Source organism: Notolabrus celidotus, chromosome 1 (assembly GCF_009762535.1).
Source record: "Notolabrus celidotus isolate fNotCel1 chromosome 1, fNotCel1.pri, whole genome shotgun sequence".
NCBI classification, from domain to species: Eukaryota; Metazoa; Chordata; class Actinopteri; order Labriformes; family Labridae; genus Notolabrus; species Notolabrus celidotus.
The window spans coordinates 5,373,707-5,396,968 of NC_048272.1; the positions used below are offsets into that span (position 1 = coordinate 5,373,707).

General features: G+C 40.8%; 1 protein-coding gene across 1 annotated transcript in view; it reads right to left on the reverse strand.

The window, feature by feature from the left end:
- Positions 1-23,262, reverse strand: part of LOC117810213 (inositol 1,4,5-trisphosphate receptor type 1-like) — an 83,672-nt gene that overhangs the window by 41,406 nt on the left and 19,004 nt on the right. The window contains exons 4-34 of the mRNA XM_034679914.1: positions 20,687-20,796; positions 20,005-20,091; positions 19,621-19,779; positions 17,784-17,882; positions 17,106-17,189; positions 15,717-15,863; positions 15,402-15,497; positions 15,074-15,118; positions 13,987-14,141; positions 12,516-12,615; positions 10,531-10,691; positions 10,302-10,443; positions 10,060-10,218; positions 9,252-9,424; positions 8,672-8,791; positions 8,261-8,455; positions 7,807-8,058; positions 6,436-6,577; positions 6,170-6,323; positions 5,889-6,079; positions 5,606-5,738; positions 5,476-5,530; positions 5,220-5,385; positions 4,920-5,093; positions 4,737-4,811; positions 4,479-4,616; positions 4,272-4,397; positions 3,977-4,177; positions 3,635-3,886; positions 3,280-3,405; positions 3,059-3,187 (exon numbers count right to left, since the gene is read on the reverse strand). Of these exons, the coding sequence (XP_034535805.1) occupies positions 3,059-3,187; positions 3,280-3,405; positions 3,635-3,886; positions 3,977-4,177; positions 4,272-4,397; positions 4,479-4,616; positions 4,737-4,811; positions 4,920-5,093; positions 5,220-5,385; positions 5,476-5,530; positions 5,606-5,738; positions 5,889-6,079; positions 6,170-6,323; positions 6,436-6,577; positions 7,807-8,058; positions 8,261-8,455; positions 8,672-8,791; positions 9,252-9,424; positions 10,060-10,218; positions 10,302-10,443; positions 10,531-10,691; positions 12,516-12,615; positions 13,987-14,141; positions 15,074-15,118; positions 15,402-15,497; positions 15,717-15,863; positions 17,106-17,189; positions 17,784-17,882; positions 19,621-19,779; positions 20,005-20,091; positions 20,687-20,796 (4,346 nt within the window). The remainder of the gene's footprint in view (positions 1-3,058; positions 3,188-3,279; positions 3,406-3,634; positions 3,887-3,976; positions 4,178-4,271; positions 4,398-4,478; positions 4,617-4,736; positions 4,812-4,919; positions 5,094-5,219; positions 5,386-5,475; positions 5,531-5,605; positions 5,739-5,888; positions 6,080-6,169; positions 6,324-6,435; positions 6,578-7,806; positions 8,059-8,260; positions 8,456-8,671; positions 8,792-9,251; positions 9,425-10,059; positions 10,219-10,301; positions 10,444-10,530; positions 10,692-12,515; positions 12,616-13,986; positions 14,142-15,073; positions 15,119-15,401; positions 15,498-15,716; positions 15,864-17,105; positions 17,190-17,783; positions 17,883-19,620; positions 19,780-20,004; positions 20,092-20,686; positions 20,797-23,262) is intronic.

Sequence of the window (23,262 nt, forward strand, 5' to 3'; positions counted from 1 at the left end):
ACAAGACAAGCAGACGACAAGGGAAGAGGTGGAAAAATTTATGTGAGGGGAATGCCTGTTTGAAAAGGTAAGTTTTTAACTGTTTCTTAAATGAAAGGAGTGAGTCAGAAGCACGGATGTGTGGGGGGAGAGAGTTCCAGAGGGTGGGGGCGGCTATGGCAAAGGCCCGGTCCCCCAAGGTACGGTGCTTGGACTTAGTGATGGGAGTGAGGAGGTTGGAGTCAGAGGATCGGAGAAGGCGGGAGGGGTGGTAGTACCGGAGAAGGTCAGTGAGGTATGGGGGGGCCAGGTTATTGAGGGATTTGTACGTGGTGAGCAGGATCTTGAAATGGATGCGCTGTTTTACGGGGAGCCAGTGGAGCTGTTTAAGGACAGGGGTGATGTGGTCTCTGGAGCGGGAGTGGGTGAGTAGCCGGGCAGCAGAGTTTTGTACGTATTGTAGTTTTTGTAGATGGGAGGAGGGAAGACCATACAGGAGGCTGTTACAGTAGTCGAGTCGTGAGGATATAAAAGCATGAATTAGGGTTTCAGCAGCGGATTTGGAGAGAGTGGGACGGAGGCGGGCGATGTTGCGGAGGTGAAAGAAGGCAGTTTTGGTGATGTGACAGATGTGGGGTTGGAAGGAGAGAGTCTGATCGAAGATGACGCCAAGGTTCTTGATCTGAGGGGAGGGGGTGACTGAGTGACCGTCTATGGAGAGCTTGAAGTCCTGGGCGGAGGGGAGGAGGGATTTGGGGCCGATGATGATGATTTCAGATTTGTTACTATTGAGTTTTAGAAAATTGGTGGTCATCCATGATTTTATTGCAGATAGGCAGGTGGTGAGGGTGGAAACAGTGGCAGCGCTGATTGTTTTGGTGGAAAGGTAGAGTTGGGTGTCGTCGGCGTAACAGTGAAATTGGAGTCCATGATGGCGAATGATGTGACCAAGGGGTAGGATGTACAGAATGAAAAGGAGGGGACCAAGCACCGAGCCTTGAGGGACACCATGGGTTACTGAAATGGAGTGGGATGAGCATGTTCGATTAAAATCAAAATCTATAGAGACCTGTTAAGTGCTCATTATGTGTTACATTACATTACTGTCAGGCAGAAACTTTGGATCTCCATTTTTCATGATTTAAATTTTTTTCTATTGATCTCCCTTTGTGTCTGTCCGTAGGCTTTCTAAAGTATAACAGAAACAAAAATATCTTTTAAAAAGCTTGTGGTTAAATCTCATGCAGTGTTTAATTATGTGAAAAATGTAGTTTAAAAAAAATCCTGTTAAGTAGTAATTTTAGGGGATACAGGGTTTCTCCCTGAAACTAACGATATGTCAAATAACATGACCTTGTTTGTAAGAAGGCTGAGAAGGCTTTTTTTTTGTGTCTGCACAAAGCTAACCAAAAGTATTACAATCATTTAAACAAAAGACTGATCTCAAAGTTGTTAACAAGCACTCTGTAAACAAAACATGATAAACATCTAAGTCTGCTTATGTGAAGTACTTAGAGCTATTCCTGTAACTCTAAAGGAAGTGACTGATCAAGGAAAAATGGGATTATGCTGTCACATTCACAATAACTATTCTTAACTGAGTTGTTTGATCAGCTGTAAAAGACTATGAGTAACAGAACTCTGATTAACACACACGGGAGGAGGAGGAGGAGGAGGGGGGGGGGGGGGGGGGGGGGGGGCTAGTGACGTAAATCGGAAGAAAACAATTCTCAGAAATTACACAGAGGTATTGATTTCAACACTTCGGGATAAACTCAAGGTAAAACAAAGCGGGGGATTGTTTTACATGTCTACATTTCAGGATATCGCACAAGGAGTTTCTCTGGACTGTCGTACTACTTGGTTGCAATCTCTGCACACTCCATCTGTACTTACATTATTTCTGATGGCCACCTAGAGCACAGCACAAACTCAACATTACTTGGCTGTAGGTTTTATGGTATTCATTTGTGGATGTTAAAGGTGACATATCACGCTTTTTTCATCAATATATATTGGTCTAAGAGGTCCCCAAAACATGTCTTTAAAGTTTATGCTCAAAAAACCACTTTGAAATCAGATTTTGGTCTGCCTGAAAAACCCTCTTCTTCAGTCCTCCTCAGAACACTCTGTTTTCTCTCTGACCACGCCCCCTCAGGAAGTGGATGTGCCTTGGCTCTCCAGCACGTTGATCTAATGTTTACATGTTGGCTGAATATACACGGCTGCTCATAGATCGCGTTACTTCAACCCTCTGAATCTGATCCAGAATCTGATCCTGATGGAGAGGCGCCTGTAGTAGGACCTTTCTGAAGGATTGGTCACATATTTGGTGTTTCTTGTTGTTTTATTTATCAGTATGTCGACGTGTGTCTTGGTACACAGCTACGAGCATGTAGCTTTGTGGCTATGCTAACTAGCGCTAGCACTTATCCATGATAAATAAAAATCATCCACTAGATCTTCAAATCTGCAGACGTGGGGAGTAAAACCGACCTTTGTGTTTATTAAGACAGCCTACAACTAGCATGCCTCCCTCCTAAGCTCCTTGTTACCACACATTTGTGCAGGTAATGAAAAACGGAGAAGTTGAGTTGTATTTTATACAGTCTATGGGCTGAACAAGCTCCGAGCTCTGACTCCGTGACAGACCGGATATTGTTGTAACGTAACAAAAACACGGAAGTCTGAAACGGCTCATTTCACACACATTTACAGAAAGGTGTAGAAATCAGAACAGAGGCAGAATGGATTTTTTTCATTCTCGGGGGGTTTGTAGACATGCCAGGGACACATATTTCAGGTAGAGAACCATTAAAAAGTCCATTTTGCATGATATGTCACCTTTAAGAGAATAGCAGATCACATTATATCTATTTCTGTGAACACACACTGAATGCAGCATATCAATCCCACATCTGTTCATAAGAACTACTTCAGTCAAATAATAGGCACAAATCTGTCCCTATATAAAAATTGTATTGGGATTCACGTTGGCATAATTTACACATTCATGCTTTTTTTTTGCATTTAAAGCCACAGTATATGCCTTAACTGCATAATCCTGGTGTTGACATACCTGCAGGCTGGTGCTCTGGTCAGAGAAAGGCGAGCTGAAGAAAGTTGTTACGATGCTCATGACAGTCTCTGTCACATACCGCTCCAGGATGATGTCTGCATGCTTACGGTCACTTGTGTTGTTACACACCTGTGAACATCAAAACATACAATTTTCTTTTTTTCTTTTATTCCAACAATCCTTATTTCGAGAGAAGTTGTAAATGTCATTTTGTTTCTTACTCTGCAAATGTCAACCAGAAAGTTCTCAAAGAGTTTCCACATGTGGTTGGAGGTGTAGATCTCCTTCATTTCTACCTCAGTGTCCACATAGCAGTGGTTCAGGAAGTTGATGTAGGCGATCTTCACCTGAAAGAAGGACAACACATAGGCAGTGGACCTCATTTTAACAGATGTACTGTCCATCTGCATAGTTCTGGTGCATTAATACTTAGACATGAAAAAAACACGAGATCATACATTTATCAAAATATGGTAGTAAGTTGAGAAATGCTTCCTAAGCCTTTACATTAGTAAAGTGTAAAGTAACTCTGCTTCATTGCTGATGTTCTGTGCATTGAAATCTGTCCTGTCTCACCTCAGGGATACAGTCTTCATGGGTCACCACTCGAACGATGTCATCCAATGGTAACAGGGAGTTACACTTGATCTCAGTGTAGACGTTCTTGCCCTCAGTGCACACAGCCAGGAGCTCCACCAGGTGTATGTGGTACATCAGAGGACTGTTCTCATCCATGCGGTCCCGCTCTGACCGCATCATTTGCACCAGTGTCTGGAAGGAGGCCCGGTCGTTGTAGAAGACCAAAACATCCTCTCCTGCATTCACCAGCTGGACAGATACAAATGTATGATTACATTAGTGCATTATGAAACTTTTGCATATATTTCTGAGAGTGAAAAGGTAGTAACAAGACTTGACCTCTGCCATGACGATGTCCTGACACTTTTTGATGAATTTATTTTCTGCTTTGACAATAGTCTGAAGGAACTTCAGGTACTGGACGTTACGGCCGTGCGTTTCGATGCAGTGGACAAAGTGCTGAACCACTCGCTCGTTGATTTCGCTGCACAGCTGGAAGTTGTTCATGAAGATGTGCTGCATGGTGATGGCTTCCAAAATCTGTAACAAAGAAGAAACAACAGAATAGAGTGATAACACTGTGGGGGTAACACTTTGAGTATTGAGTCATGCATTGTGAGGCCGGACTGCTCACCCCTGGGTTGAGGAACAGGTTGATGTGTTTGTGCAGCAGCGCTTGGTTCTGCTGGTTTCCTGCACAGAAGTTCTGTAGAAACTGGTGGGCCAGCTTCATGATATCCTGCATGCGCAAATCTTCTCCCTAAAACACAAATGATATGAGGGGTTTGTCCACTTTCACAAGCAATGACGACATCATCAGACAATGTTTTACTTTTTATACCTTTTCATAGGGGATCTGTAGGAGCTCAAGCACGACAGCATGAGCCCCCATGTTCCTCAGCAGCCTCTGCTGTTGTTTTCTGCTCTTCCTACCTGACAGACCCTCTTGGACACACAGCCTGCTGAGCCGCAGCAGGATCTGAAAGAGATCATTGATACATGAAGGAAAATGTAAGGTAAGGTAATGGGGTGTATGCAATATGGTCAGATCAGCACTTGATATTGAACCTGTAACTGGAATTACAAATAAGATAGTTACCTCTTTCACCACCCTATAGTTGTAGCTGCTCGTACTTTCTGCTTTTTTAGGTTTATCTGAGCTCCCTGAATCCCCCTGCAGAGAGCACCAGAATGAAAAACAAAAAAGGCTGCTCTGTAGTAAAGATATTAATAGTGACTTGCTCTGCTTTTGTGAGCTTCTTTGATGTACAATATACCACACCTTTTTATGCTCCAGCTCAGCAGAGAGCCCCTCTCCTGCATCCATGCCCTCGTCTGGCCCCTGCCTCTTGTACACCCACAGCTCAGACTTCTCTACAATGGAGCGCAGCTGATCCAGGTCGGACTTTATTTGCTTGTAGTTTTCCACATCTTGGCTGGTGACAAGCAGCTGGACCTGCAAACACAGAAGTAATGGGATGATTAAAGTAAGCATGAATGTTTACCAGCAGCAAAAACAATAAAATGCACATACAATTTCACTGCAGTATATTGATTTGTGTTGTGTGAGTTGTTAGGATACCTGCTTAAAAGCCTGTAAGACCTCCTGTCTTTGGCTGAAGTGCCTGAAGAGCAGGTGAAGCGCTCTGGACACTAGAGGAGGATAGTCGTGCATAGTAAGGTGGAGAAGGACTCTTAAGAAGGTACGGCCACCGTGGTCATCCAGGTCCAGAGGTGTATTCTCTTCACTAGAAACAGACAGAAAAACACACTTTCAAACTAAAACACACATCAACTTCTAGTTATTCCTGACCCTTTGTTACTGGAGATGGGGTTACCTTCCACCAAATATTCCCTCTGCCTGCTCTTCTATGTGCTCGAAATCCAAAGCCCCTAGAAGAAAGACAAAGATTTTCAGAGCCAACAAACTCAATTTCCCCCAAATTTCCACAGAAAAATAAATCTGACCTGGCATATTGTTCGGTCCTTCCACTGCTCCAGTTAAAGATAAATCAGTCTGAGAGTTGCTCTCATCAAACTCCCTCTTAAATATGGACAGCAGACAGGAGATCCTGTAGTCCAGGCGGACATTCAAGATGAACTATAGGTCAAAACACAAATTGGCAAAAATGTAACAAAGTATCTGATACATTGTGAGCACTGGTCATGGAAAGCCTCCACTTTGGTGTAAATATAAACATTCATTAAGTCAAGTCAAGTTTATTAAAATGAAATATTTTTTGTCCCTCACCTGCAGGATCTCAATAATCTTCAGCTTGGTGTCCATCACCAGTATGTCCTGTTTCTCAGGCTCAGTCTGGGTCTTCGTTGTTTCCCCCTCAGAGCTGTTGTTCAAAGATGTGGGAAGGAAGCCCCCTCCTCTCAGGACCACTTGAGACATAAGTTCTCCAACACCATGGATGGACCTCATCACATTACTGCCTGGAAACAAGGACAACCATGCACATGCAGACATCAGGTTTATGTCCATGATAGATTTGCTCCTCTACTGAAAGTCCATGGCGTTCATACCTTTACTCTCGTCTTCTTTGACCATCTTGTTGAAAGGGAAAATGGCGCTCACGTGGACGCAGTCTAGAATCGCCAGCAGGATCTTTGTGAGTCTCAGCAGGTCACTGAAGTTGTAGAAGCCAAAATAAATCAGGTTTCGGGCTAGATTGACGACCTGCATATGAAACACAGAAACAACAGATTAAAATGAGTTTTCTGGTTTTATAATCAAAAGGAGTGGACTTTGACTCAAGTGTGATTATAATGGAGGAATGAGCCGGACTGACCTCAAAGGTGAGCTTGTTCTTCTCTTTATCTGCAAAGGGGAAGCTCTGACACACCACATCTCTCAGGTAGTTCTCGACAAACTCCATAGTTTGAGAGAATCGCTCCTTTATTTCATCCTTAGATGTTCCATCATTGTCATAACTACATTTAGAAAACAAAAAACAACAAAAAAATCAATTAACAAACCCAACTGAGAAAATGATAACAAATTGAAAATATGGAAATTTGTACTAAATAAAAATGTTCTTAGTTGGTTTTAAACCCTAAAATTCTGATTTGAAAACTCTGATTAGTTAAATCTGGAATCATCCAGGACTCCTCACATAAATAAATAAAAAAGGTTTTTCATATATCGCTATTTAAACCTTTATTAAGTTTACATAAAGTTCTATTTTATAGCAATGTTGCCTTTATTAAATAGGTCAGCCAAAGAGAGGCAAGAAATGTGAGGGAGTAGAGCGCGGGGAATGACATGCAGCAAAGGGTCATGGCCAGGAGTCGAACCAGCGACCACTGTGACGAGGACTATAGCCTCAGTACATGGGGTACATGCTTAAACTGCTAGACCAACCAGTGCCCCTCATTCTTTTACTTAATTATCTAAAGACATTCATTGTCATAACTACATTATTTTTATGACAAGTTAATTGTTGATGATGATATTGGAAGGTCTTAAATTGTTTGGCTGCTTCATTGTAGATGTTCCTTACACTCTATTGCTTTGTGGAACACATAATATATAAAGGGCAAAAGTTGATAATCATTAGAATCACCCGATATATATCACATTTATCCAATGTATCCAATTTAATATTCACATTTTAAACACCAGGTTACCATGAAATAAGTCATATGACATAAGATACAACTGTAATTATATTTTCCCTTAAACCCGGTTAAAATTGTCCCTGAATTTTCAGTAACATACAGGTCAGATTTCTTTCCTTTCATTTTCAGAGTTGGCAAGAATATCTATGAAAAACAACATACATTTTAATGTGTCATACAAAGGTGCCCTGGATCTTATGTACACTGTATGTTCCTGGCTGATCAACACGTTTTGTGTGAAATAAATTATCTCACTAATGGTGTACAAGTTTAAAAATCTTGTGCCAATTTGAGTTAAATTATTTACTTAGGGCACCAATTTGGCTTTGTGGTGATAGTACCATATAGAGGCTGTTTGTCTTGTCCTAGAAGTCAAGTCTTAGGGCCTTGAACCTTTGCTGCATGTCCACCCCAATGCTCTACTCCCCCCATTTTCTGTGTCTCAGCAGCTGTCCTATCAAATAAAGGCAAAAAAAATGAACTTAAAATAAAAACACTTAAGGCTCACTTGGCATTAGGATTAAATTTCTCTGTTTACTCACTCATCAATTGCGATCTCTGACGGGATCTCAGACCACAGTCGAGCGTATTTGACAGGTGTGACCTGCTCCTGGGGGTCACGGTCTACGTGCATGTGCAGCATCATGCGGCAGAAAGAGGCTCGCAGATCATACGGAAGGTCCTCATCCGACATGCAGCGTAAGATCAGGTCCACATCCAGCTGGCCGGAGATCTTGTTGATGGCCAGGTACTGACGATCCAAACACATTCTGGCAAACAGGTTCAGCTGGTACCTGAAGCAGTACATACACACAAGTGAAGTCAGGTTCTGAATCTCTCTCAACAATTCCCTAGGTTGTTTTACTTTCATATGTGAAGCTCACACAGTCATCAGAATCACAAGCTGACCCTGTTCTGATTTAGTCTAAAGATGACAGGACAGCTTTATGGTCTTAATCTCAGACAAAAACAAGGAAATCAAAGTCCAGTATCTACCTGTAATAACTGATCACCTCCTGGTCCTCCTTCTGGCCTTCCTTTGCATCCTGGGCCAGCTCCCTGATGCTTTTACTTCGGATCTCTTTATTACTGTCTTTCCAGAACAACCACACCTCTTCCTCATCTTCCTCTGACTCCACAGAGTTCTCCCCAAGCGGCACACCCTCAATCTCAAATCTTGACAGCACAAGTCTGCAGGAGGGTCGGATTTTTTTTATATTTAAACAGTAATGAGAAACAATGGTGATAAATGTAACAAGAGCACCAGGATGAGAGTACAATAACTGCTGCTATCATTACTGTTCGTTCAGAAGCTATTGCTACATACTGTGTAGAGTCACATCGCTCACTTTTACAAAAGCAACAGAAATGGATGGTGTTTGATAAATGTAGGGGGTTTTTACTCACTTTGTTTCTATGAGAATGTCTGCATTAGCTGGATCCAGTACTGCATTACAGATGAGCTCCTGAGTCACAGGGATGGACTTATTCATTGATACGCACAAGTCTGACAGGTAATCCAGGAACCTGGACATTCACATATGCAGAAACATGCATGCAAGAGATTCAAAATCAATTAAATCAAATAATCAATCAAAGCATTCAAACACCAGATATATGTCATCCTACAAAAGTAAAACAACTTTTCAAACTGAAAAGGTACCGTGACACATTGCAACACACTGTAACTGCAACCTTTAAACACATATAAATCATGAATTGTGACTGTATAATATTTTAAGTGAACATCTAAAGATACTATGTGTTCATGAATAAATATTTTTTTCTGTAAGGGGAGTAAACTTTTGTGTGATTCGTGTACAGAGGACACTGTATGATCAGGTTACAGGGGATTGTAATCAGGATTTTACACATGCAGATAAATATCATGACCTTGTACACTATTCTTTCTTTGATTCTGCCTTTAACCCAGATCAGATCCGATCAGATGATTCACATACAAACAGACAGATGGACTGACACAAACCTGGGCTCACGGTTCTTGCGAACCAGGCTAACAAACGTGTCGATCTCAGCAGCAGTGATGTGTTTCTCCAGCAGCTTACGGTTGTTGTGGAGCAGAGCTGTGATCGTGTCCTCCGCCAAGACATCATAGCCAATCTGTTTCTGCATGAAGCGAAACTGTTTGGCTATGTACTCCTTGAAAAACAAAGAGGTAAAACAGTCTGAGCATACACACACCAAAACAGTACAGCATAGATAAACCATGACAAATGTCTTAATAGCCCATCTATTCTATCTTAATTTTTAACCTGGTTAGGACTTCATCTGGTGCTTCAATCAATGGAGCGATGACATTTTGGCTCTTTTTCATCTTGGTGAAAATAAAACAGTGGATGTTCACAAGGGCCAGACTGCTTCCTTATTTAACATTATAAACTGAGCCATCTACCAATTACACTGTAATGAGTTTAAAAGAAACTGGGCCTACAATGAAAATGGGAATGTTGTTCTCTACACTGACAAGCATTTACAATTGTGAGCGTGTTTCATGCCTCGGCTATCGTATGAACAGGAAATTTGATAAAGGGCAAGTGACCCTTGAAAAATGCTCCTGGCATAGAGCAAAACATTTTGAATTCCAAGCATTTGTAGTGTCTGTGTAATGATGTTAGAGGAATAATGATGTTAGAGAAGCTACAGAGCAAAGGTCGCTTTAACTTATTATTAGACTTAATCTGGTAGTCTGGAATTAACCTTTAAACCAACTCCAACGTTTCGTACACCCAGTGCATACGCTCATCGAGGAGGCTTCAAAACCTGACAAACTGTACCTGGTTCTTGCGGTAGTCCTGCTGAGAGTGACGCAAAACCCGATAACACAGTCGGCAGATGTGTCTGAAGGGAGCGTGGCGCTGGTCAGCCAGCTCCTCCAGCCGCAGCATGGGTCCATCCCCACTGTCTGTGAACGGAGCCTGCAGCAGCTTGAAGATCTGGAAACAGGGATAAGGTTAAGACAATTGTTGCCAAATTGAAGCTGAAGCCAAAAGAGCATGCACTGTGTAAACGCTTTAACCTGTTTGAGAATATTCTGTTCTCTCATGAGTTTCTGTCGTTCCCTGTTTGGTTTGTTGACCATGATCTCCAGGACATCCTGTCCATTGTTGGGAATATCCACCACAAAGAACACTAGATCCTCCAGAAGCTTGGTAACCGCTCTGATTGTACATGAAACAGATAAACAACAAAACATAAATGCATGTCAACCTTGTTTTTTAGCAGAGGCACCTCTTTGTATTTTCTACCTCCTCTCATTCTGTGTGATGGTGCCTTTTTCCAGCTTCCCAGCAATGGAGGCCAGCACTTTGCTGGCATCGTTGGCAAAGTCGAGGTCTCTCACTTCAGCAGGAGAGACAGGCACGATGGCAAACGCCTCTTTGTCCTCTTTCATAGCTGAGGTGCCGATCTTAAATCAGAAAAGAAATGCACAACTTTATGAGCAATATCTGATATTCCAAGTATTTGCATTATAGCATGCTACTGTATGTAAGGAAAGATATAGGAGTCCAATTGTAAAGTTCCTTATTAAAAATGTATTGTCAAAAGAAGGAAGTTTTTCCTTGCCACTGTAACTAGCTAAATACTGTTCAATGCTCGGGATGGATTAAGGTGGGGTCAGACTGAGTCTTACCCTGTCTTGAAGTTGGGTCTCTGTTCATAATTTGACATAGAGTGGTCTAGACCTCCTTTGTTTCACTAGACAAGAGCCCTTCCATAGATAAATACTTCAGGCAATCTATCTCCTTAAGTACATTGTTGGCTAAACGCCTTATTTTACAAATGTGGAAGTCTCAAGCAAGTCCTTCATTTCAGCAATGGCTCAAAGATTTGGGGAATGTTTTGCATATGGAAAGACTGCGATACAAATTGGCTAACAGAGAAAACACTTACATGAAAATATGGAAGCCTCTTTTGGACAAATGGACGACCTCTTCCAACATACCTCCCTCTCAAGCCACCTCGCACTGCGCTTGAACCCTCCTAAAAGCGTCTCAGATGACACTTGTGTTTTTAGAGCTGCCACCAACTCACATTGTAACTCGCTGATGCCTACGTTTTGTTTTGTTTGTTTGTTTGTTCTTTGTTTTTTCTTCTTTCTCTTTCTCGTATTGTTACAATGTTACAATGTTACAATGTCATTTAGCAGACGCTTTTATCCAAAGCGACGTACATACGAGGACAAGAACAACACAAGCAAAGATCTAGGCAAGAGGAAACAAGATCAGTAAGAGTAACAAAGTGCTTCAAGTCAATTTGGGTGCAGGTACTGCCAAGCAGTGTAAAGGCAATGCACAAAAGTAAATAAGGATTTTTTTTTTTTGTAAAATAAGGAACATCTACAATGAAGCAACCAAACAAACCATTTAAGACTCTCCGTTATCATCATCAACAATTCACATCACCACAATAATGACCAAACTACCAAGTGCTGGGTCACTCAAGAGCTGAACACAGATTCTCAGAGTAGAGCAGGACAGTGCAAGTCAACTGTAGCTGGAAGACATGATCTCCCACTTGGGACAACAGTGGAGAACAGTCTACCTAAGTGCACAGTGCTTCCTAAAGAGCTGGGTCTTTAGCTGTCTTTTGAAAGTAGAAAGGGACTCTGCAGATCGAATGGAGTTGGCCAATTCATTCCACCATTTAGGGGCAACAGAAGAGAAGGGTCGAGCTAGTGATTTTGAGGCCTTATGTGCTGGAAGCACTAGGCGCTTTTCAGAGGCTGAGCGTAGTGGGCAAGAAGGGCAGTAGACCTGGATGAGGGGTTCCAGGTAAACTGGAGCGGTTTTGGTGACTGCTTTGTAAGTCATGATTAGGGTTTTGTATATGATGCGAGCTGCAACTGGAAGCCAGTGTAGCGAGATGAGCAGAGGAGTGACATGAGCTGTCTTAGGCTGGTTGAAGACCAGACGTGCTGCTGCGTTCTGGATCATTTGCAGAGGTTTAACTGTGCATGCAGGGAGGCCTGCCAGTAGAGAGACTGTATGAATGTTTGACTCTTATATTTGTGCTGTAAATTTCACCACCTCAACTTCTGGCAGCATTATAGCATTTTTTTTATTCTTATTTGCTTATTTATTTTCATTATGTCCTTAATGTTTTTTTTTGTTTTTTTTTGTCTTATCTATGCCTAAAAATCAATAAAAAGGAAGTGAAAAAAAAAAAAAAGAGTTTGTGATGATGTACTGTTAACTGATTTACATATTAGTGTCAATAAGATGTGACTTACACGCAGCATTACAGGTTTTTCCTCCTCCTTGTCGATTGGTTGGTTGGTGCTGTGGACCCATGTGTTAGTACAGAGGTGTCTGAGGCGCACATATGAGTTCCTGAAAGGAAAATAAACATTTTTTATTCATAACTAAATGTTAATTACAAACAAATGTAGTGTAAATGTTTTGGAGGCATCCTTAGATTTTATAGTTAATGATAAGGCAAAGTATAAGCAGCCTGCCCTCACTGGTTAAACACCACGCTACAAAAAAGCCTTCTTGCTCTCTCGGTAAATAAAACCTGAAAAATAATTACGATACCCCAGTGTACAAGAAATCGAGACAGAAAGCTCTCTAGGGTGCCTTTCCTGTGGAGTCAACATGACACAGGGCTCTGTAGGGTGCCCTCAGAATACATGTTATTTTATTTATTTTATTTTATTTTACCTCTTTACCTAATGGCGTGAGTGCCTCTGTCTACACTCATAGCCAATAATACAAATCAAAGACACACATGTAAGGCAAAACTGGATCTGGCTCCAGCATGTTTCTCACTGATCAAGTACATCTCTTGCTGTTTTGGAAAGAAAAGTACTGGATATATTTCTTGGAATAGATGTGAATATTAATGTGAGTTGTGCATACATTTAGGAGCAGTTTTTCTCAGAATTTCCACATTGTAGTTTATCTTTTGTGTCCAGGATTTTTAAGGCTTACTATGTGACAAATGTTCATGAACGAGGTCTGCTCAATAAATGAAGATCATGGTGCTTTTTTGTAGCCCAGTTTTAGAGGAACAGATTTGTTTGCTGCAGGCAGTATAAGTAAAACAAAAACAAAAAACACTTCACATCATTGTGAAAGCTTCAACTTATCACATGCCTTCTCAGCTGACCCCAGGATCACCTCACAAAGCGCATCTGTTTCCAGATAAACATTAGGCACAACCACTCTTACAGCAGGCTCCAGTAATGATTTTCTACGTGCTCACATGAACACACCAACCTTTGAAACATCTTCCTGTTCCTCAAGAAATTCTAGCGAAATTCACAGTATCTCTGGGGAAATACTGTGAGTCAAACACATACAGTGAAGATTTGTTAAGGTGGAGTGAAAGAATCCTCACTACAAATACATCTTATGCCAGAAACATCATCTGTCTGCTGCCAGTTCATTAATGTAAAAATCCACTTTTATTCGTGTACCCACATGAAGAAAAATTCTACCTGTAGAACTAGGATTATATTTATTATCATGAGTAACATATGTTCACACCTTCTTACGTGATCACACACTCATACTCTTTCCCTAGTTTATTGTTTTATAACCATTCATGAGATGACTTCATATTTGGTGGAATTCCCCGGCCTGTGAAGTGTCTAATGTTTCCTTTTCAGTGGAAAGAGTGATGAACAGGGATTAGACCGTGCTCCAATCTGTATTACATGTCTGAACCACTTCCCCAGTTTCAAATTATGGCCTCCCTACCTGGGTACCAGCGAGTCCCCCCCTCTTAATGTGGTGGGGTCTAGCTCAAATATGGAAGAGATATCATTCCCATCCGGCACGGACACAAGCGTGTACATGACTTTGTCCTGAATGTTTCTCAAACGTGCCCGTATCGCTTCCTGCTCCGAGTCCAGCTAGAGGGAAAAATCAAAAGAGAGTGTGATAAGATAAAAAAGCCAGCATAACAAAAAAAACATGTGCTAAAATGTAACATTATGTGCCAAGTTTGTGTCAAGATCAATAAAAGTCGGTGAAAAGGTAGAATGATTCCACAGAAAGATTCCAAAGGGATTGACTTGAGATTGTGAAAATGAAATGCAGGAGAAAAAGCAATCACTGTTCAAAGTCTCTTCTCTTTAAAGAGAAGAATATGCATTACCTTTCTTAGTGCTTCTGCACATGCTTAGGAAATTTTACAGTCTTTATTTAATAGGCCCAATATGGTCTTTAGATAATATTCCTGGTCATAATCAAAGCAGGCAAAACTTTAAACTGATGTAATGAGCAATAATAAGTAAAAAGTTAGTGGTTTATTCCCTTTTTTGTCCAATTTTATCAAGATTCAACTCAAACAAAAATAGTCATTACAATAAATTTGAGGGTGTTTTGTTTTTTCTCATACTTTTGCCATATTTAAGCTCCTCTGGATATTACATTTTCAGGCTTTGACTTCACTTCCTTCTCAGCAAATGTAAACAGGCTCATGTTTACTTCAGTCACTGTGATCTTCATCTGAGAAGTGAGGCCTCAGAAGTGAGTCTGAGGCCTCAACAGAGAGAGGTGTGATTTGAAGTGAAAGGCTGCCATCTGCTGGCGAATTAACCTCAACACCATTTTACTCAGTACAAATAATCCTGCCAACCAAAAGGTGGGAATAATCCCTACTACTGTAGTTATGGCACCTTTAGCCAGAGACTTTTGTTTTTAGCAGACAGTTATAGACACTGTCCAGGACTGGGCATGAGGTGCCATTATAGTTTGTATTATTGAGCTCCTTCCAACAGATCAGAAACAAGTATTTTCTAGTGCCACAGTATCACACCAACAAGTTAGTTGGCTCACTTACTGAGGAGCGAGACTCCAGACACTCCTCTTCATACTCTGGATTCACCTGCAATGTTACAGCATGGTTCACCAGTTGAAATATCATCTAGATATCAGCTGACACAAAGTTTTGTATCTTATCAATAAAGCTACAATTAGCTTGTATTTGCATGCTCCATGTCTTCAATGCTGCCTTACAGTAAAGTTAGATACTCTTATGTTTAATGTAAATAAAATGAAGATTCAAAGAAGGCAAAATATATGCAAATAAATATAATCAAGTTGTTTTTATGTAAAGTACATAAGTACACACTACAGGAAGAAGGACACAGTGTGTGCTGTTCACTAACCTCTGCAGCCAGGTAGTGTCCTGTTGCCAGGTGTTTGAACCTGAACAGGCTGTTCCAGTAGCCGGCCCCCCCTCGACATGGATCATGCTGCACAACCTGATACCAGAGCACAAGATGAAGAGGAAGAAGAATATCTTTCACCAAACGCACAGTTATTTAACAGGTGTTGCAGGCTATGTGACTGGTGGAGAAAACCATTTAAAAAGCATTTAATATCCTCCAGAAGAAAATAAAACAGTTGAAACAAATATATTTCTACTACAGTGTTTTTATGAATCAAAGCAGCTTACACAAATCTTAATTATTCCTTCTCACCTCTATCTCCCATAAGGCTTTGCTGCTGGTTGCCGAGGTAGCCGACTGCCGTCCAGTAGTGCGAAGAAAAACATATTGTTTTTTTCTGTGATCATCACATGTGAGGAATTTCTCTTGCTCAGCATGAAACAACCGAACCACGTCACCCTGGAGAGAGGGGGAATATTTGTTAGTTTTACCTTTAAAAAACATATATGTAAAGTGAGAGAGTTCCAAAGTTTCCACTTTGAATTTAAAGAAAATAAAGCCCCAGAGGACATCACGTTTGGACTGACACCACTTTCTCTACATAATACCTTCTGCCCTAAAATGCTTTCAATATGTTCACTGTTAAATATTTTGTCAAACCTTTGGCCAAATCCACTGTAGGCCTCAATATATTGAATAACTTCATAAATAAAAGTAGATTGATAATACTGAACTAAAAAAAAGCAAAGCCAGCTGCCCACTGAGGTCTGTTGAGGGATGTTACACAACAGTTCTTGTAAGATATGAGATAATGTAAAGGATTTTTATGAATAATAAATTATGTAAACCAGGGGTGTCCAAACTTTTTTCAAAGAGGGCCACATTTGATCTTGTAAGAACACCCCAGGGCCATTGGCTCCTACTGAGACTTAGGAATCCTAAAAGTTATCTATGAAATATTTAATAACAATTATTTTAATTTTTTTCTCAATAAATCAGTAACTTGGTAGTCCTCAGTTCTCCACAATCTTCTTCTTTCGGGAAAAATGTTTTTCAGTAGGGTCGGGCAATGTGGGAAAAATATTGTATCATTATTTTTCTATGGCAGGATCACGATCTGGATTCCATCACACTTCGTTTTCATGTTGTTTTTAAGACTTTTCTGACCAGCAGACAACATTTTATAGCAAAATAATTATTTTCCTGCATTCTGAACAATCAAATTTTTGCCTTTTCTGTACGATTTCATAATTTCGATTTTGTCTTGTGTCCTCTTTTGTGTCTTCTGAACTTTTAGTGTTCATCAACAACATTTTCACTTCATGATAAAAGCATTAATTTGAAAACCGTTTCTGGATTGACTTTAGTTTTGTTTGTGCACTTGAAAGAAACTGCAAATGTACAGAAGATTCAGAATGTGATTCATTTCTGTGCTATAAATAACACAATTTAAGATGGAAGCTTGGGGCCATAAATAAATGGACCTTGGGCCGCTATTGGCCCCCGGGCCGTACTTTGGACATGCCTGATGTAAACCTTTCATTGATTATTTGAAGGCTGCGTATAACCATCTAGAGTGCAGCTGTTATGCTGTCTTTGTACATTTATACCTACCTTTTACTGTAGATGTAAGATGTATTTTAGAACCCTTTATAAACATATTGTAAAAACAGTTTGTTCTGAAGATACTGTAAGACAAACCCCTTTAAGGATGATCTCCTGATTGTCGCTCCACTTCATAAACAAGACAATCTTCCAGCTAGTGTTACAGTTGACTGAATTCACCTGAAAAAACAAACAATTAGAGTTTGATGGGACTGTAGGTACTTTCTCCTGGCAACAGTCCAGACACAGAGGGAGCACTGAACAACTCTGCCAAGGTTAAAAGGACAGTGTAGTGTTAGCAGAGTTTAAGCATTTCCTCATCACGCGGAGTAAGAAAAAGAAAATTTGATTAGTCCAAGAGAAAAAATCAGATCATATTCATAATAATTTTCCATCCCCTCAAAGCTGTAGGCAATTCAAAAGAAACAGTAATGTAGTGAAGGTATAATACATATTTGTAAAGTAGAATAATAAGAGTCAAATCTAACATGGAGATAGGTTTTAATTGCTGCTTACTCTATGTTTTTGAAAGATAGCTGTAAGGCACCATAAGGGATCATCAGTTGTAATGTGTTTAAGTAACTCAGAGCAGTCCAATGTTATGAGGGATACACAATATTTCAAAAGCAGTAGTGGCAGCTTACACATGGAAAACAAACGAGCTAATAACCAAGCAGCAGTTCTGAGAAAAAAGCTAAGTCTCTACACAGCCCTACAGACACCCCCACACAAACATGTGAGGAGTGAAGATGAGTTGCAGCAGCTCAGCCAAACCTCGTTGCAGCCTGGATTATCCACGAGCTGGTGTGTGCTGGCATGGAGAGGCTGACCAGCATTCACTGGGTTCAGGACTACTTTGTCTCCAATCACCACCTACAATCAGACAGAAAAATAGAAGATTGGGAAACAAAGGATCAGTTGTTGATAGTGTTATCCAGGCACAGGCAGAACTGCCAAATAGGGAGTGTTAAGCAATGTGTATTAGAGTTGTTCTGCTACCGATAACAGTAAGCCTAAAACGTAATCAATTTATGCTCATCCAATCCAATAATATTACCCCCCCCCCCACTCCCCCCCAAAAATATAGATTAATAAATACATGAAGACTAGCCTAAACTGCAATAATGTCATGGGTATCACTTGCATTGCACTGCTAGATTAGAGTGTAACCCCATCAAGCTAGCATAATTTTAGTTAAGTTGCAGTGATTGTTTTCAAATAACCCATTCAGGTAGGTTGTTGAAGTTTATTTTAAATCGTAAGGGCTTAGCAGTAGTTTTAGTGTCTGAGAGGTACTCGTATGGGCTAGTATTCAGGTCGAAGGATGGGTAATAATTACGAGAATGAGAATAAGATCAAACCATCTCATTTATTTTCAACTCTATAGGGGTGCCTCCGCTGCGTCAGTTTATCAACTTTCGCTCAGTGGACTCCGTTAAATCAACAAGAATCTCTTCGTTCAGAAATTGCAATGTGCCCTTTCGCCGTACTGCCTTTGGGTAGTCAGCTTTTTCTGTGAAAGCAGCAACTCGGTGGAACATCTTACCGGAGGACATTAAGAACAGTGAATCTCTCAGCAGCTTCAAAACCAAACTGAAAAGTCTGCTAAAGGACACTCAACACTGCAACCACTGATTTGATACTTTTGACTTGATATACATACTGTTTGTTTGTTTGTTTGATTGTTTGATCGTTTGATTGTTTGTGTGTGTGTGTGTGTGTGTGTGTGTGTGTGTGTGTGTGTGTGTGTGTGTGTGTGTGTGTGTGTGTGTGTGTGTGTGTGTGCAAGCGAGTGTTTTTACGATGTGATGTTTTAATTGTGACCTGCCAAGGGACTGCAGATGTAAATTAGCTTTAAGCTAACTCTGGTACAATGCATCAGATGGTGACATTTATGTTAAATATTGTACATGGTCCCTTTACAAATAAATTGAATAAATAATAAAAAATAATAATAATTAGTCAACCTCAACCTTCATTCTCTTGCATGCATCAAAGTTCATTCTGAAATTTTTGGCATTGCTCGTCATCGTCTTCTTTTTCTTCTCAGCATTTATGAGGTGACACCTGTTTTCTTTTTGTGCAAGTCCTGCTGTCAAAGCCATGTGCCATGCCTAATCTGAGAGGAGCTTAGCAGAGAAGTCCTTTTCCCTGCCCAGGTTCATTTAGTCCTTTGGCACCATCACACAACTTCCTGCTACAAGGAGGATGGGCTGGTGCCAACAAAAGCTTTGTGATCAGGAAAAGACCAATTGGGTGCTGGCACAGGCCCATCCAAGGATAGATGTAATCGGATAGATGCCAAACACTGAGACTAAGGGTGGTAAAGAGGACCTGTGCCCTCAAAATCGCAACCTTTTTTTAGGTGATGTTAATCATATGATACTGATTCACTGCTGTACATGCAGGCTAGATGCTCAGTTTTAAAGATGGGAGTCCTGCCATTAAGATAAACATCGGCTGACTGTAATTTCGATGCACACACCGTAAAATGTTAAACACACATTATCTCAGGCACGATTCAGTCATTTGCTTTGCCCAATGTTGACTGACACAGAGACCATTGTTCCCACAGTGCACCATGCCCACAGACATACTCATGATGACTCACACTGTCCCCGATGGAGCGTAGCTTGTAGAAAGGTTGGATATAGAACCAGGAGCCCTCATTTCCTGCAGTGTCCAACATCACCCTCATGGCGTTTTTCTCTAACAGAGCAGGAAGACGCTTGTTCACTGTTAGATATTTGTTGCTCTTCAGGTGAAGGAGCTGGAAAGAAACAAGAGGCAGTTTAAGACAATACAAAAAAATGCTATAATATGAGGTAAGGCGCATGGCTTCTAAACTATGAACTGATCACAAGATAGTGGTTTGTTTTTCAGGAAAAACGTGTTGTATTTCTTCTTGTGCATATGATGTGACTCATATACGTCTTATTTTTCATTCAAAACAAGAAGTGTAACATAAATATCAAGCACAAATCAGAGAACAAACCTGTATCACATTTCCATACTGAATTACTGATCCGAGTAGTTTTCTGTTTTCAGAGTCATTTTGCTTCTTCTCCAGGTCGGCTGCACTCTGAAAGTAGAGTATGAGATAAAAACCAGCTGTGACACTGTTCATGACACCAGTTTCAAACAGTAAATTGAAAAAATAGAAGAAGAAGAAGAAGATCTGAATGGTTAGTTGTTAAGTGTAGAATAGTTGTAACAAAGTTAGCCAAAACTCTTCAGCAGTACAGGGGGTTGCCAAATACTCTGGCTCACATCTCCATGGAAACCAAGGAGTGATTGCAATCTTCCATTTTATGGTCAGATAGCAGACTGCTTTAAATGGTATCATATCCACGCAGAAAAAGAAAAAAGAGAGGGCAGAAAGGTGGGACAGTAGGAGTAAAAGCCTTCAGAAATGCCTATAAAAGGGCTTCAAAATTCTACCCCAGTGGATATAATATACTAACTCAACTTTGCTATAACTTGCTCTTAATCTGTTGAGTGGAATGCACAGCAGTCAAATTTCAATGCATTCACTGAGTGGCCTTGCATTTGGTTTCAGGAAAAGTAATGCAACCCAGTCCATTATCTCCATCCTGTGAGGCTCGAGGACAGGCCTGTGTGTACTGTGCCGCTCTGCTGTGGCTGCAGACAGATGAACATATTGTCACTTCACTCACATGGAGCTTGGTGAGCAGCACTGTGTCCGTGTTCCCTCCGGGCTTTGCTGCTTTCCAAAACTGCTTCTGGGCTGAGTAGCGGTTCATGGGACACAGTCTAAACAGACAATCTGGAGAGAAAGACAAAGAAATAAATAAGAGAGATAAGAGGTGGATTGATAGAGGCAGAAAATAAGGCAGGAGAGTAAGGAATATTCATGTTAAGTAGTGCATGCAGAGAGGGAGAAAAAAAAACATCAACAACAAACTGATAGACAGAAACAATGATTTTAGTAATCTGTTTGATTCAGATTCAGGCAACTTTATTGATCCCAAGAAGGGCAATTCATCTATAGCTTACCATACAACAACCATACAACATTTAACATCTACAACACATCCATCATATATACATGCTAAAAGTCACAAGTCCAGCACCGGGTCTGTACATGGGACTAGAGGGTCTGTGGAGGACAGCAATAAGTTAATGCAATAAATAAATAACAATAAGATACAACAACGATTAAAAGACAATATAATCTCTTGTCATACCAATGTTATTTAAAATGACTAAAATGACTAAAAAGACTGCTGTCTGAGTTTAAAAGCCTGATAGCAGATGGGATAAAAGATTTTGAATACCGATTAGTTCTCCTCACGGGTAATCTGTTTGATCAAGGTATCTACAGTATTCATACCTAAGAATGATACATTCGTTTATGGCAAAGAAAAAGGGAAAACAAACAAGTCAAAGGCATAAGCAAATGAAGACAGAATATGTTGATGCACTCCGACAAAGCGTGGAGAGGTCAGTGCTTCAGTGTGGGAGAGGGGTCACTGCAACAGCTTAGCATAAACCAACAAACACTGAATAACTGAGCTGTTAAAACAAAAGATGATACAAGGCATTCAGCAGATAAAGGAACTAAAAATAAACTAGCAATGAAAAAAAAGAAAAAAAAAACAAGGCCCCTCTAAGACATATCATGGGTTTATTCAAAATTCTACAACGAAAAAATACAAACGAACTAGTTTCACACACTCCTCTGTGCGTGTTTTTATGTGCGTGTGTGTACGTGTGTGTGTGTGTGTGCCTGTGTGTGTGTGTGTGTGTGTGTGTGTGTGTGTGTGTGTGTGTGTCGGTGTGCGTGTGTGTGTTCTTCCACTTGAAACACATTAATTATTCTCCTTCATGTAGATCAAAGGGCTTTGTGTGCTTCAGGGAGCAGAGAAGAGGGGCAGGGAAGCATGTGCATGTGTGCATGAGTGCATGTAAGCGTGTGTGTGTGGGTGCATCAATAAGTTGTGGCCAGTCAGAGTTCGTATCTGTAGCAACGATGAGATGCTGCAAACGTCAGCAGACTCTGATTGCTGCTCATTTTCATAGATACAGTAGAAAAGGGCCAGGAGGGAAAGCAGCCCTTTAATTTGCATGTGGACACCATTTCAGCATAACACAGTTCCTCTTCTGTCCTAGCTGATTTCATCCTTACAAACTACTCTGTGAAGCACACAGAGGGCTTTCAAACCAGCTGAGAGTTTAGTTTAGCAACTTACATATTACCAGAAAAAAAATTGACAATATCTCTAAACTCCTGCCCATCAGAGACTTGTCGCTCAGAGCCCTGGCTTTCCTCTGACCTCACCTCTCATCAGACCAAACTTCTCGGTTCTGAAAGGGTAAAAAGAGGAGGAAAAAGAACAATCCATCCATCCTTCCCCCCATTCTTTCTCTCACTCTATCCTCCTGCTATCGCTGCAGTAACATGACCAAATAAGGCCAGCCGAGAGAAGGGGAGTGGGATGAGAGAGGGAGAGAGAAAAAGAGGGTGGGGACTCCCCTATCTTCCCCCCTTAATGTTCTATCATCCCTCCTTCTCCCTCCTGAATTCCTCAAACCATTTTGCACAACGCTCCCTCCCACTCTCTCCGAGTTAACACTCTATCTTGCAGATCTTCCTCTAGCCCCCTTCTCAGCCCCCCTCAACTGGAATGGTTTACTTTAGTTTGACCCAAAATACAGCAAGAACAACACTGAAAAGGAAGTGAAAGAGAAATGAGGAAGAGGGGCAGAGAGTGTAAGAATGTGAAAGAGCGAGGGACTGAGAAATAAGGCCACGGAGGAAGAGCTGGAGCTATTATTTACTGCTGAGTGAGATGCCCTGTAATTTGACACAGACACACAATCACAGCTGCTTAATGAGTGATAGATGATCAGCTCCCACTTGAAGTTTGTTTTTAATCATAAACAGCTTGATGAAAACAACATGTCAGCTCAGTGATTATGAAATCTGGGGTGAGAATTCTTTTTGGGGTCACTGAGCAGGGGAAGTTGTTGGACGAGTCCAAGAGGGCAGAAAAACCTCAATGATTCATTAACTTACAATCTTTTACGACCACAACACCACCCAAATAACCATAAACTATTTAGCACTCAAAATATCTCTTTGTATACATAATCATGCTGGCTTTCCGTCTGAGAAATGACAGATAGCATTTATGATTGCACTGCTTTAGGGCCTGTGTACACTAACAGCATTTTATATGCGCTGGCAGCACTGGTTTTTGATACATAATCAATGCAGTTCAGTGTTTTC